Source organism: Lynx rufus, unplaced genomic scaffold, assembly GCF_022079265.1.
Source record: "Lynx rufus isolate CCGP_SWC_20201006 ecotype Redwood Valley unplaced genomic scaffold, mLynRuf1.p SCAF_4, whole genome shotgun sequence".
Classification (NCBI taxonomy): domain Eukaryota; kingdom Metazoa; phylum Chordata; class Mammalia; order Carnivora; family Felidae; genus Lynx; species Lynx rufus.
The window spans coordinates 109918461-109931745 of NW_025814856.1; the positions used below are offsets into that span (position 1 = coordinate 109918461).

At 40.2% G+C, this 13285-nt stretch overlaps 1 protein-coding gene across 1 annotated transcript in view; it reads right to left on the bottom strand.

Annotated features, from left to right (window-relative positions):
- CRPPA (CDP-L-ribitol pyrophosphorylase A) overlaps positions 1-13285 on the bottom strand; it is a 332224-nt gene that overhangs the window by 302000 nt on the left and 16939 nt on the right. The window contains exon 2 of the mRNA XM_047096860.1: positions 10780-11056. Coding sequence (XP_046952816.1) covers positions 10780-11056 — 277 coding nt within the window. The remainder of the gene's footprint in view (positions 1-10779; positions 11057-13285) is intronic.

Here is a 13285-nt window from a genome sequence, read left to right on the forward strand (position 1 = left end):
AATCATCTATACAGGTATAAACACTCAGACTGTATACCCTCCCAAAAGTGAATTTTACTGTGTAACAGGTTTTCAATTAAGTAATGTGAGCATGATTTTGATTGCTCAGAAGTACTTTGTTCAGTTATAAAAGAAGTTAAAGGAAACATTTCAAGTATGGGAAGATGTATCTGGAAAGAGTGGTCAAAAAAAAAAAAACAGCAAAGATTGCAGTCACAGAAGACAAAGTAGAGAGAGCTGCAGAAGGAAGGTCTGGTTAACGTTGTCAATTTAGCTAAGACATTCTGTATAGGCTGCTTTGGTATAATATGATTCTTTCTAATGTCAGCCACCTGGACTTAGCACAACCCCCACAGCTCACAACCAGAATGCCCTTATTTTAGACACCAGACCCAAGTGGGATCCCCACATCACCAGCTCTGCTGACCTACTGGCTGCAAACCCAGAAGGTTCTCACAACCTCCAATGAAGTTCACCCAAAACTCCTACAACTCAGGAAAATGATTAGAACTACATTTGACAATGATTATTTATGATCACATGTGTATGACCAGGGATATGTATCAGACCAGATAAATGTAGAGAAACATGGGGTGAGGGCTTGCGAGTTCAGAACACAGCCTCTGCGGTGCCCTCTCCCCATGCAATCAGCACATCGCTGCTCAACCAGGTCGCTCTCCTGAGCTTCAGTGTCCAGGGTCTTCATTGGGATATCATTTTGTCAGTGTGAGTCACTGATTCATTGACCATGTGGTTCAACTCAGTCTCCAGCCCAATTACTCTCCCCCAGAGGTTGGGCTGGTTCAAAGTCTCAAACCTCCAACTGCCATTGGTAATGAGACACCATTAGTATTTCTGACAACCAGCCCAGATCCTGAGTGATCTCATTAGCATCATCTCAGGGGAGATGGAAGGGGATCATGAAAAACAAAAACCCTCCTCTATTACTTCGGAAATTCTAAATACTTCAATTCTTCTTTCAAGGAACCAGGTATAAAAGCCAGTCATCTTACTTATTTTATAACAGACTAAAACTGCACATATAGTTTGGGAGCTGAGAAATTACAGGTGATTTTGGACAAAGTAGTCAGAGGAGAAGAAGCCAGATCGCTGTGCACTGAGGAGTCAACTTTTGCACTGAGGAGGTGCAAAAGAAGGAGCAATAAATGTGACCTGTTACTGTCAGAACTTGACAAGGGAGGAGAAGATAAAACATGATTAGAGATCCAAGAACACAGGGCTTTAATATGTGCAAGTAACTATGGAAATGTCTTCTCTCAGGAACACATTTTGAGGAGGTTGCCTTTCTGATGCACTATCATTTTCAAATTCGTGTTATTACTGGCAGTTTTGTGTATATAACAGCTAGCTTATTAGTCCTAAAATGACGCTCTCACATTTCTATGTTCCAACTTATTTTACCCTGTCCAACATCTCCCTTATAACAATGTCCTCATTACTACTTTTCCATCTCTGGACTTTTAATTATGCAGAAATATAAAAATAATTTATACTTAGTAAAAAAAACCTTTTTTTTTTTTTAACTTTTAACGTTTATTTATTACTGAGAGACAGAGCACAAGCAGGGGAGGGACAGAGAGAGAGGGAGACACAGAATCCAAAGCAGGCTCCAGGCTCCGAGCTGTCAGCACAGAGCCTGACGCGGGGCTCGAACTCACGGACCCTAAGATCGTGACCTGAGCTGAAGTCAGACGCTCAACCGACTGAGCCACCCAGGTGCCCCAGTAAAAAACTTCTAATTTCAGGACTATGGCTGACAAATTATCTTGCAAAACCTCTTGCAATGTAAAAAAAAGTTCAGGAGAAAATGTTATTAATAGCTTTTTTCCCCAGTGTGACTCTTAAGGTTATTTGTTTTTAGTAATTTTTTAGGGGTGCCTGGGTGGTCCAGTTGGTTAAGCAGCAAAGTAGCCAACTCTTGGTTTCAGCTCAGTTCATGAACTCACAGTCATGAGATCGGGCCCCACATCTGGCTCCATACTGAGCATGGAGCCTGCCTTGAAATTCCGTCTCCTCTTCTCTCTAGGCTCCTCCCCTTCTCTCTCCCTCTCTCTCTCTCTCTCTCTCTCAAAATAAATAAATAAACTTTAAAAAATCATTATTTTAGAACCGTGACTCATGAGATAACTACCTAGGACTAACATCACATACAGAATCCAAGGAAGACAGTGGAGATGCGTTGGGTTATTAAGAGGATTTAGTATATACAAATGAGACAGAATGAAGAATTCTGTCCTGAGACTATGCTACCTAGTCCGTAAGAACTGTGGTCCTCACATTAAGATCCAGGTAACCACAGGGGCGCCTGGGTGGCGCAGTCGGTTAAGCGTCTGACTTCAGCCAGGTCACGATCTTTCGGTCCGGGAGTTCGAGCCCCGCGTCGGGCTCTGGGCTGATGGCTCAGAGCCTGGAGCCTGTTTCCGATTCTGTGTCTCCCTCTCTCTCTGCCCCTCCCCCGTTCATGCTCTGTCTCTCTCTGTCCCAAAAATAAATAAACGTTGAAAAAAAATTAAAAAAAAAAAAAAAAAAAAAGATCCAGGTAACCATTTAAAAGGTAAGCCAGATAAAGCACAATAACCACTGCATTAAGATTATACAAAATTGTCTGTCTATCCTGGCTTGTATTCTGATGGGTAGGGGAACCTTCCCTGAGAGGCCCTAACTGTCATCTAGACTTAATGGGAGTTCAGAGTTTGGTTTAACATGACCATACGGTGGATAAAACCTCAAGCCAAAAATTAACATAATGTGAATCCAAAATGGTAAAGCCCTCAGGATCCCTGGCAGAACACAAATCTGCTTCAAAAACACATCTTCATCCCATGCCCAAAGGATTCCTACTGATAAAGTCCTGCCAAACATGGGACTACAATACAAACTGCTCAACAGAGGAAGAAACAAATCTTGAATAAAAGTGGAGAAATGAAGAAGTTAAGAACTACGAAGAATTAGCTACAATAAATTAAATATTTATATTTAAGTACTGAAAGAATATAAAACTGTGAAAAAAAGGGGGGGCAATGACAGCTGAAAAGGACCAAATCAAACTCCTAGGAAGTCAAATTTTGATTGTGAAAATACTTCAACAAGACGGGGCGCCTGGGTGGCGCAGTCGGTTAAGCGTCCGACTTCAGCCAGGTCACGATCTCGCGGTCCGTGAGTTCGAGCCCCGCGTTGGGCTCTGGGCTGATGGCTCGGAGCCTGGAGCCTGTTTCCGACTCTGTGTCTCCCTTTCTCTCTGCCCCTCCCCCATTCATGCTCGGTCTCTCTCTGTCCGAAAAATAAATAAAAAATGTTGAAAAAAAATTTAAAAAAAAAAGAAAAAGCTGTAGGGTCAGAAATGGGGCAAAGTCAATATTTAAAAGTTAATGATATGGAAGGCTCTAGAATTGATACGATATTAATCAAACTGCATGAATAAATCCTAAGCAAGGGAGGAAAAAAGATTCTTATCTAGTCACACCATAGAGACAATGCACAATACCTTTGAAAAATAAGTGACTTTAAAATCAACCTGGCAGACACTATGTAACTAAGATGCCAACTTAGCAGGAGGACCCTAGACTTATCCCTTGAACACAGCTACATTATTGTCAAATCATACCCCGGAAAGTGACTTGAGTACTGACAGAACAGACTGTACAACTAGAGGGACAGAAGAGGCCACACAGAGGAAGGTATGAAGTATGGAGACATGGTTTGGGGAAGAAACCTATCGTGGGTGCTGCAGAGGGAAAGGAGTCCTGGCCACAAAGAAAGCTAAGAGAAAGAAAGAGATCGGAGTGCACGTGGGTACACTCAGGAGAACTCTTCTCCAAAGCCATTGGCTGGGAAAACGAGAGAGGCTGATTTCTTGAGTTTCACCAGCAGGTCTCAAAGCCAGGAGTTTTAGCGGTTGGCGGGCTTGGCTGGGAAAGAGGCCTGAGAACACTGCCCTGCTCCTGGAAAGAAGGCAGGCGAACCATCCAGGAAAGACTGCATGATCTGAGGGTTGCCTAAAGTGCTTGGGAAGAGACGGTTCACTCTTCCACTGTCTCTTAGAGGTGGTGTTCACAGAAACGCCTGTCTGGGGACAGAAGAGCGGGCAGGCAGCACTTCCCTCCCCTGCCCCTCAGTATAGGCGCAGAGACACCTGCTGAGGGCAGCTAACCCAGACACTGGCTGCCTAGCCTGCCTCGCTACAAACCCCATGCCCCTGTGCTCCGGCTTACCTGCCCTTCTCAGTCAAACCCACATCTGTCCCAGAGTGGCGAGACCCTCCCCAGAAGACTAGTGCAGGCCCCCTAATACAGCACATCCTTAAAGTTTGCAGTTTAAAAGTCATCATTAAAAACAAATATTTAAAAAAAAAAAAAGGCATCAGGCTTGACTGGGATAGAGCCCAAAGGACAATGTACTGTCCCAGTGGGCAAGCAACCTGGAGACAGACTGTGTGACATCACCAATCTGAAAGATGCCTGGGACGCTTATGGGGAAGTTACTTGATATTCTGGGGGGGGGGGGGGGGGTCGGGGAGTAGTTCCCTGACAGCAGCAAGCACAGAGACTCCTCTCCATGGACACAGGAACTGGCTGGTGCCATCTCCCTCCATGACCCCTCAGCATAAACCAGCTTCACTAAAGAGCACAGGGCCAGCCAGATTCACTCAACAGCATACCACTGGCAGCCTCACCAGCTTAAACCAAGTCCTGACACGCCAGGACTCTGCTGGTCCTCCTTTTCTCAGACAAGCATGCCTAAGGCCTAGCACAGCAGACCCCTTCACCAGAAGATCAGCAGAAACCTGCGCTCACACCATGTCTTCCAACCAGAGAGTTCTGCAAGGCTTCAAGTCAAGAGGAAGGAGCATCAAACCTCATTTAACACGCAGACCAGACCACACCTAGTTAAAACTCACTACGCTCTGGCCAAGATCCAAACATTGCATGCTACAGACAAGGAAACCCTTTGCAAATGACTGGCCTGAGCAATAGAGCAGCAAAAGCACAGCAGCAGACTACATGCAGCATACACCACAGACAGGGCCTGAAGCGCCAGGCCCTGAACACTTTATGACCTCTCCTTCATAAAGCCATTATTCTCAGGAACAGGAAACCTAATAGGATTTTCCAACACAGAGAGGACGACAGAGACTTCGACAAAATGCCAAGATGGAGGGGAACTCATCCCCTAAGAAAGAACAAGGAAAGATCCAGGCAGAGATCTAGCTGATACAAGTAATGTGCCTGATGGAGAATTTAAAGTAACAACCACAAGGACACTCACTGAGACTGAGAAGAACAGGAGAACATCAGGAAGACCCTTACCACAGAGATAAAAGAGCTCAAAACCAATCAGGCAACAATGAAAACTCCGACAACGGAGATTTGAAACAGACTGGATAGAATGACAAGGATGAAAGAAGCAGAGGAATGAGTAAGTCATACAGAAGAGAAAATTATGAAAAATAATGAAGTTGAACAAAAGGGAGAATGAATTATGCAACACGCAAGTAGACTTAGGGAACTCAGTGACTCCATCACATACAGTAATATTTGTATAAAAGGAGTCCCAGAGGACGAGAGAGAAGAGGGGGCAGAAGGTTTATTTCAGGAAATAAGAAGTAAAAACTTTCCTATTCTGGGGAAGGAAACACATAGATATCCTAATCCAGAAGGCATAGAGAACTCCCATTAAAATCAACAAAAGCAGGTCAATACCAAGACATATCGTAGTTAAATTTGCTAAATATAGAGAAAAAGAAAACATCCTAGAAGCATCAAGACAAAAGAAGTCCTTAACTTCCAAGGGAGACCCATAGCGCTAGCTGCAGATCTCTGCATAGAAACTTGGCAAACCAGGAGGGAGTGGCATAAAATATTCATTGTGCTGGTTGAGAAAAATCTGCAGCCAAGAATACTCAACATAGCAGGCTATCATTCAGAATAGAAGGAATGATAAAGAGTTTCCCAGACAAACACAAACTAAAGGTGTTTGTGACCACTAAACCAGCCCTGTAAGAAATACTGAGTCGAAAGTAAAGACCAAAAGTAACAAAGATACTTCAGAAATGACAAAACAAGTAATAAAATGATACTAAATACGTACCTATCAATAATTACTCTGAATGTAAAGGGACTCCAGTCGAAAGACACAGTGTGTCAGAATGGATTAAAAAAAAAAAAAAACAGAACCCATCTATATGCTGCCTGTGAGAGACTTATTTTAGACCTAAAGACACCTGAAGATTTCAAGAGAGGGGCTGAAGAAACATTTACCATGCAAATGGACATCAAAAGAAACCCAAACTAGCCATATATATACAGGTAAACATTTTTTTTTTTTTTTTTAATTTTTGAGAGAGACAGAGAGACAGAGACAAAGCACGACCAGGGGAGGGGCAGAGAAAGAGGGAGACACAGAATCTGAAGCAGGCTCCAGGCTCTGAGCTGTCAGCACAGAGGGTGACTTGGGGCTCTAACTCACAAGATAAAGATCTAAGCCAAAGTTGGATATCTAACCAACTGAGCCACCAGGTGCCCCCAAACAAACTACATTTAAACCAAAGACTATAACCAGAGATGAAGAAGGGCACTACATCATAAAAAGCGGAACTTGGGGCGCCTGGGTGGCGCAGTCGGTTGAGCGTCCGACTTCAGCCAGGTCACGATCTCGCGGTCCGTGAGTTCGAGCCCCGCGTCGGGCTCTGGGCTGATGGCTCAGAGCCTGGAACCTGTTTCCGATTCTGTGTCTCCCTCTCTCTCTGCCCCTCACCCGTTCATGCTCTGTCTCTCTCTGTCCCAAAAAATAGAAAATAAACGTTGAAAAAAAAAAAAAAAAAAAGAAGCGGAACTACTGCCAACTGTAAATTGAATTCCAACATGGAATACCAAAATATATAAAACAGTTAATGACAAACATAAAGAAACTCATTGATAATAATACAGTAATAGCAGGGGACTTTAACACCTCATTTACATCAATGGACACATCATCTAAGCAAAAAATCAACAAGGAAACAGTGGCTTTGAATGACACACTGGACCAGATGCACAAAACAAATATATCAGAACATTTCATTCTAAAGCAGCAAAATACACCTTCTTTTCAAATACACATGGGACATTCTCCAGCAAAGATCACATACTAGGTCACAAATCAGGCTTCATCACATACAAAAAAAAGTAAGATTGTACCATGCATCTTTTCTGGCCACAGCACTATGAAACTTGAAGTCAATCTCAAGAAAAAAATTGCAAAGACCAAAAAAACATGGAGATTAAACAACTAAAGAATGCTACTGAAGAATGAATGGGTCAACCAAGAAAATGAATGAAGAAATAAAAAAAAAAATTAAAAAAAATAAACACGGCAACAAATGAAAATGAAAACACAATGGTCCAAAACTTCTGGGATGCAGCAAAGGCAGTCATAAGAGGGAAGTATACAGCAATACAAGCCTACCTCAAGAAACAAGAAAAATCTCAAAAAACCTAATCTTACACCTGGAGGAGCTATAAAAAGAACAAATGAAGTCTGAAGCCAGTAGAAGAAGGGAAGTAATAAAGATTAGAACAGAAATAAATGATATAGAAAGTGAAAAAATATTTAGATCAATGAAACCAGCTGTTTACTTGAAAAAATAATACCGATATGCCCCCTAAAAGAGAAAGAACCCCAATAAACAAATAATAAGAGGAGAAATAACATCCAACACAATAGAAATACATACAATTACAAGATTATAGTATGAAGAATTATATTCTAACAAATCAGACTACTTGGAACAAATAGATAAATTTCTAGAAACATAAAATATCAAAACTGCAGCAGGAAGAAATACCAAATTCAAATAGACCGATATCCAGCAAAGAAACTGAATCAGTAATCAAAAATCCCCAACAAACCAAATCCAGGGCCAGATGGCTTCCCGGGAGAATTCTACCTAACGTTTAAAGAAGAGTTAATACCTATTCTACTCAAACTTTTCCAAAAAATAGAAATTGAAAGAAAACTTCCTAACTCATTTTAGAGGCAGCCTTACCCTGATTCCAAAACCAGACAAAGATTCCACTAAGAAAGAGAACTAGAGGCCAATATCCCTGATGAACATGGATGCAAGAATTCTCAAATATATTATATATATATATATATATATATATATATATATATGCAAATTGAATCTACAGGATGTTGAAATAATCATTCATGGGGTGCCAAATGGCTCAGTCAACTGAGCACCCAACTCTTAATTTTGGCTCAGGTCATGATCCCAGAGTCTTGGGATCCAGCCCCGTGTTGGACTCTACAATGAGCATAGAGCCTAAGATTCTCTCTCTCTCCTTCTCTCTCTGCCCCTCCCCTGTGGTTGCTCTATCAACATAAATAAATATAAAAAAAAAAAAAAAAAGTATTTCACGTATCTGTATTAAACTCATTTCCTACTTTCTTGAAAATTATTCCTTAACACCATCCAAACAAGACATCACTTCCATTGTTTTAAATGTTTATTTTTGAGAGAGACAGAGAGAACACAAGCATGAGCCAGAGAGGAGCAGAGAGGGGGACAGAAGATCCCAAGCAGGCTCTGTGCTTACAGTCGAGAGCCCCATGTGGGACTCAAACTCACAAACCGTGAGATCATGAATTGAGCCAAAGTCAGACGCTTAACCAAATGAGTCACTCAAGCGCCCCACAAGACATTATTTCTAGAAGACATCAAGTTCCTGAAGCTTCAAAATAAATAGTGAAGATTTTGCTTAAAACTAGCTTAATTCAAAGTTTCACAGATTTCATTAAAATATCATGTATGATTTAATCATGTGCATAATACATAAAAGTTATTCTATTAACATTCATTATAAAGAATCAAATAATTCCAACACATCTGCAACAACAAAAAAAAACAGTAAATGCTATGCATGTTTATGTTTTATTAAGTCACCAGTTAAACCAGGATATCTTAGCTTATTATTAACTGCAGCAGGAGAGTCCTCTTAACTTCCAGACCTATTACCACAAGTATCACTTTATGGATAATCTTAGAAATAAGATCTCAAAAAAAAAAATAATCAGCAAAAAATTCCAAATGTGTAATTTGTATTGTGAGCTTGAATGATATTTTTCCAAAAGGTAACATAGCCAAAGATCTCTAATTTTATTTGCCTTATAGTATAAATTTTTCATTATCTGCCCCACCTATACAGTGCTCCCTAGGAACTTGCTCAAATTTGTCAAGTTTCACTCTAATTCCTCAGTGTTATAAATCCTGTGCCCTTTTCTTCCTCTTCATTTTACTTCTAACTGATCATCTTGCATCTACTACAGTAAAGGAGCCTGGAGAACAGGAAGGAGTCACAGAAGAAATAGGAGGGCCCTGACCAAGTTTTGAGGTCAACTAACGTACCTCTATGATCATTTTCACTCCATTAACACTACATCAAGCTACCATTTTTAAGTTACACTGAAGAAAAATGTTTTATTTGATTGATGGAATTCTTATACAGGTTTAAAAGGAATTCATGCTGCAGGGAGATGAGATAAAATTACCACCAATTTCCTGACAAAATTGCAGTTACATATAGATCACTGAAGACAAATCAAATACTATCTTTTCCAGATTGGTATTTTTTAACTCACCACCCATATGGCTAAGAAGGCTTAGAGGACTCCTTCCATTGGTCTACAATCCTACATGTTGTAATTCATCTTAATAGCTTTTTTATTTTTAAAAACTTAACACCTAATTTCCAATAGTAAAAAACCCCACAGGCATTAGCACCTGCATTGTTTTAAATGTTTATTTAAAGAGACAGAGAAACAGAGAGACAACTAGAGGAGGCACAGAGAGACAGGGAGAGAGAGCATCCCAAACAGGCTCCACACTCAGCACAGAGCCTGACTCAGGGCTCAAACTCATCACTGTGAGGTCATGCATAACCTGAGCCAAAATCAAAAGTCAGCCATTCAACCAACTGAGCCACCCAGGCACTCCATCGTCTGTATTTTTACAAGTAAGGAAAGTAAAGAAAATGGGCTCGACGAGGTTGAGAAAGTTGCACATACACCATTAATTAAAAAATGTTTAAGAGGGGCCTCAGCATGTCCAGCTCCATAGCTTATTGCTATTATGCTATACCAACTGTGTACAACACGTTGCACTGTCTCAAATTTAGACTAGAAAACTATTACCTTATTTTCAGGATTTTTATCTACTAATATAAGAACAAAACAAAGATGTTCTAGACATTACCAAAGGTCTTTTGCTATCCTGTCTTCTTTGGTGAAATATCACACAGAATTCTGTGTCATCTTAAAATGTTTCACTTTAAAGGGTGTGAAAATCTTGCCTAGTTATTCGTGCTGGAAAGTAAACCAGTTCCGGAAAGTCAAAACACAATGTGCATGTAATCAGCCAAATTTTTGATAATCATGTGTGTCCTAGACTTGAGAATTTTCTTAGGTATTTTCAGGTAAGTGTACATTGCTTCTCATTTACTCAAGGTGCATACATAGCCATACTCTGAAGACATTATTACATTTTTCTCCAAAAAGCTCATGTTATGATGAGGCACTGGACTGTAAGAAAAAATAAATTCCGGTACAGTCTCATGACCTACAATACTTCAAGCTTCCTGAAAAAAAATTTAGCATGATGCTTTTAAGTCATCATGCCTGTTTCATATAGACATTTAAATAGGATTTCATCAAAATCCAGCAATTCAACATTTGCTATTGTATTTGCATCTTTTATCCACCTTCAGAAGTATAAACACTTACCCCACATTCCTTAGCAGCTGTGACAACCTTAAGAAGGACATCTTCTTCAACAAATGGTCTCACAGCATCATGGATTATCACAACTTCTGGCTTAGACAGTTTAGAGTCAGGCTGGTCCTCTGCCAGTGCTTTGAGTCCATTGAAAATTGACCTGTGACGGGTCACTCCAGCTTCAACCAGTGATATGCGTTGATGCTGGTACTTCTGAATGATACCCTTCATTGCTTCCATGTTCTCTCCAGTTACTGCAACAACAATGTCCTTTATCCAACATACTCTAAAAGGAAAGAGTACATACATTTAATATAAATAGAGCCTTATACAAGTTAAGCTAGTAACAAAACTGAATTAGTAAGCACTACTGTAACTTCATAGGGCTATCAAAAACTGAAAGTTAAATCAGTTTTATGCATTTTATTGTGTCTAGTAAAAAGATTGTTAATCAGTGAATATTTCACACTATATAGTAACAGATGTAGTTAATATTTTATACTCCATAGTCAAATTTTATCTATATAAATACTATACAATAGATATGGATTTCAAAGTATGGATTCTATTATCAGTACATTGAGATAAAAGAATGCAGTAATAGTCCTTTAAATTGATTTTTTTTCCAAATCATTTGTTCAATAAAATAGGAACAAGTCAAAGCAGTTTTGAATACCAGAATTTCTGTCTCTATCAAGAAATCCATCAAATCACTAACACAGCTGCATAACTTTGCCTACATCCAAGTGAAACATCATGTCTTAAATGGGATACTAAGATTATATCAAGTTCAAAATGATAAACTTTGTAATAAAACATTTAATTAAAGAATTGACCTATTGAGTCACACAAAGTATTAAACAATTTTTCTGTTGTAAAATATTTTTTTAAACACTTACTGACATTTTGCACTGCATACTCCATAGGATTGAGTGGCAAATGCATTAGATTTTGGCAGACTTCTTGGACACCACCACTAACAGAGCTTGAGGTCATTATAGACTCTATGTTCCACATAGAGCCAACAGGCTCAGACCAGGCAAACTGCCTCTGACCCACGATACCAACTCTGAATAAAGGTCACTTTAAAATTAATTATTATTATTTTTTTTTAATTTTTTTTTCAACATTTATTTATTTTTGGGACAGAGAGAGACAGAACATGAACGGGGGAGGGGCAGAGAGAGAGGGAGACACAGAATCGGAAACAGGCCCCAGGCTCTGAGCCATCAGCCCAGAGCCTGACGCGGGGCTCGAACTCACGGACCGCGAGATCGTGACCTGGCTGAAGTCGGACGCTTAACCGACTGCGCCACCCAGGCGCCCCTATTATTATTTTTTTTTAATTTACATCCAAGTTAGTTAGTATATAGTGCAATAATGATTTCAGGAGTAGATTCCAGTGATTCATTCCCTATGCATAACACCCAGTGCTCATCCCAACAAGCGTCTTCCTTAATGCCCCTTACCCATTTAGCCCATTGCCCCTCCCACAACCCCTCCAGTAATGCCGTTTGTTCTCCATATTCAAGAGTCTCTTATTTTTTGTCCCCCTCCCTGTTTTTGTATTGCTTTCGCTTCCCCTCTCTTGTGTTCATCTGTTCTGTGTCTTAAAGCTCTCATATGAGTGAAGTCATATGATACCTGTCTTTCACTAATTTAGCTTAGCATAACACCCTCTAGTTCCATCCATGTAGTTGCAAATGGCAAGATTTCATTCTTTTTGATTGCTGAGTAACACTCCATTGTGTATATATACACCACATCTTCTTTATCCATTCATCCCTTGATGGACTTTTGGGCTCTTTCCATACTTTGGCTATTGTTGATAGTGCTACTATAAACACGGGGGTGCATGTGTCCCTTCGAAACAGCACACCTGTATCCCATGAATAAGTGCCTAGTAGTGCAATTGCTGGGCCATAGGGTAGTTCTATTTTTAGTTTTTTGAAGAACCTCCATACTGTTTTCCAGAGTGGCTACACCAGCTTGCATTGCCACCAACAATGCAAAAGAGATCCTCTTTCTCCACATCCTCGCCAGCATCTGTTGTTGCCTGAGTTGTTAATGTTCGCTATTCTGACAGGTGTAAGGTAGTATCTCATTGTGGTGTTGATTTGTATTTCCCTGATGATGAGTGATGTTGAGCATTTTGTCATGTGTAGGTTGGCCATCTGGATGTCTTCTTTGGAGAAGTGTCTATTCATGTCTTTTGCCCATTTCTTCACTGGATCATTTGTTTTTTGGGTGTTGAGTTGGATAAGTTCTTTGTAGATTTTGGATACTAACCCTTTATCTGATATGTCATTTGCAAATATCTTCTCCCATTCTGTCACTTGCCTTTTAGTTTTGCTGATTGTTTCCTTCACTGTGCAGAAGTTTTTATTTTGATGAGGTCCCAATAGTTTATTTTTGCTTTGGTTTCCCTTGCCTCTGGAGACATATTGAGTAAGAAGTTGCTGCGGCCAAGTTCAAAGAGGTTTTTGCCTGCTTTCTCCTCGAGGATTTTGATGGC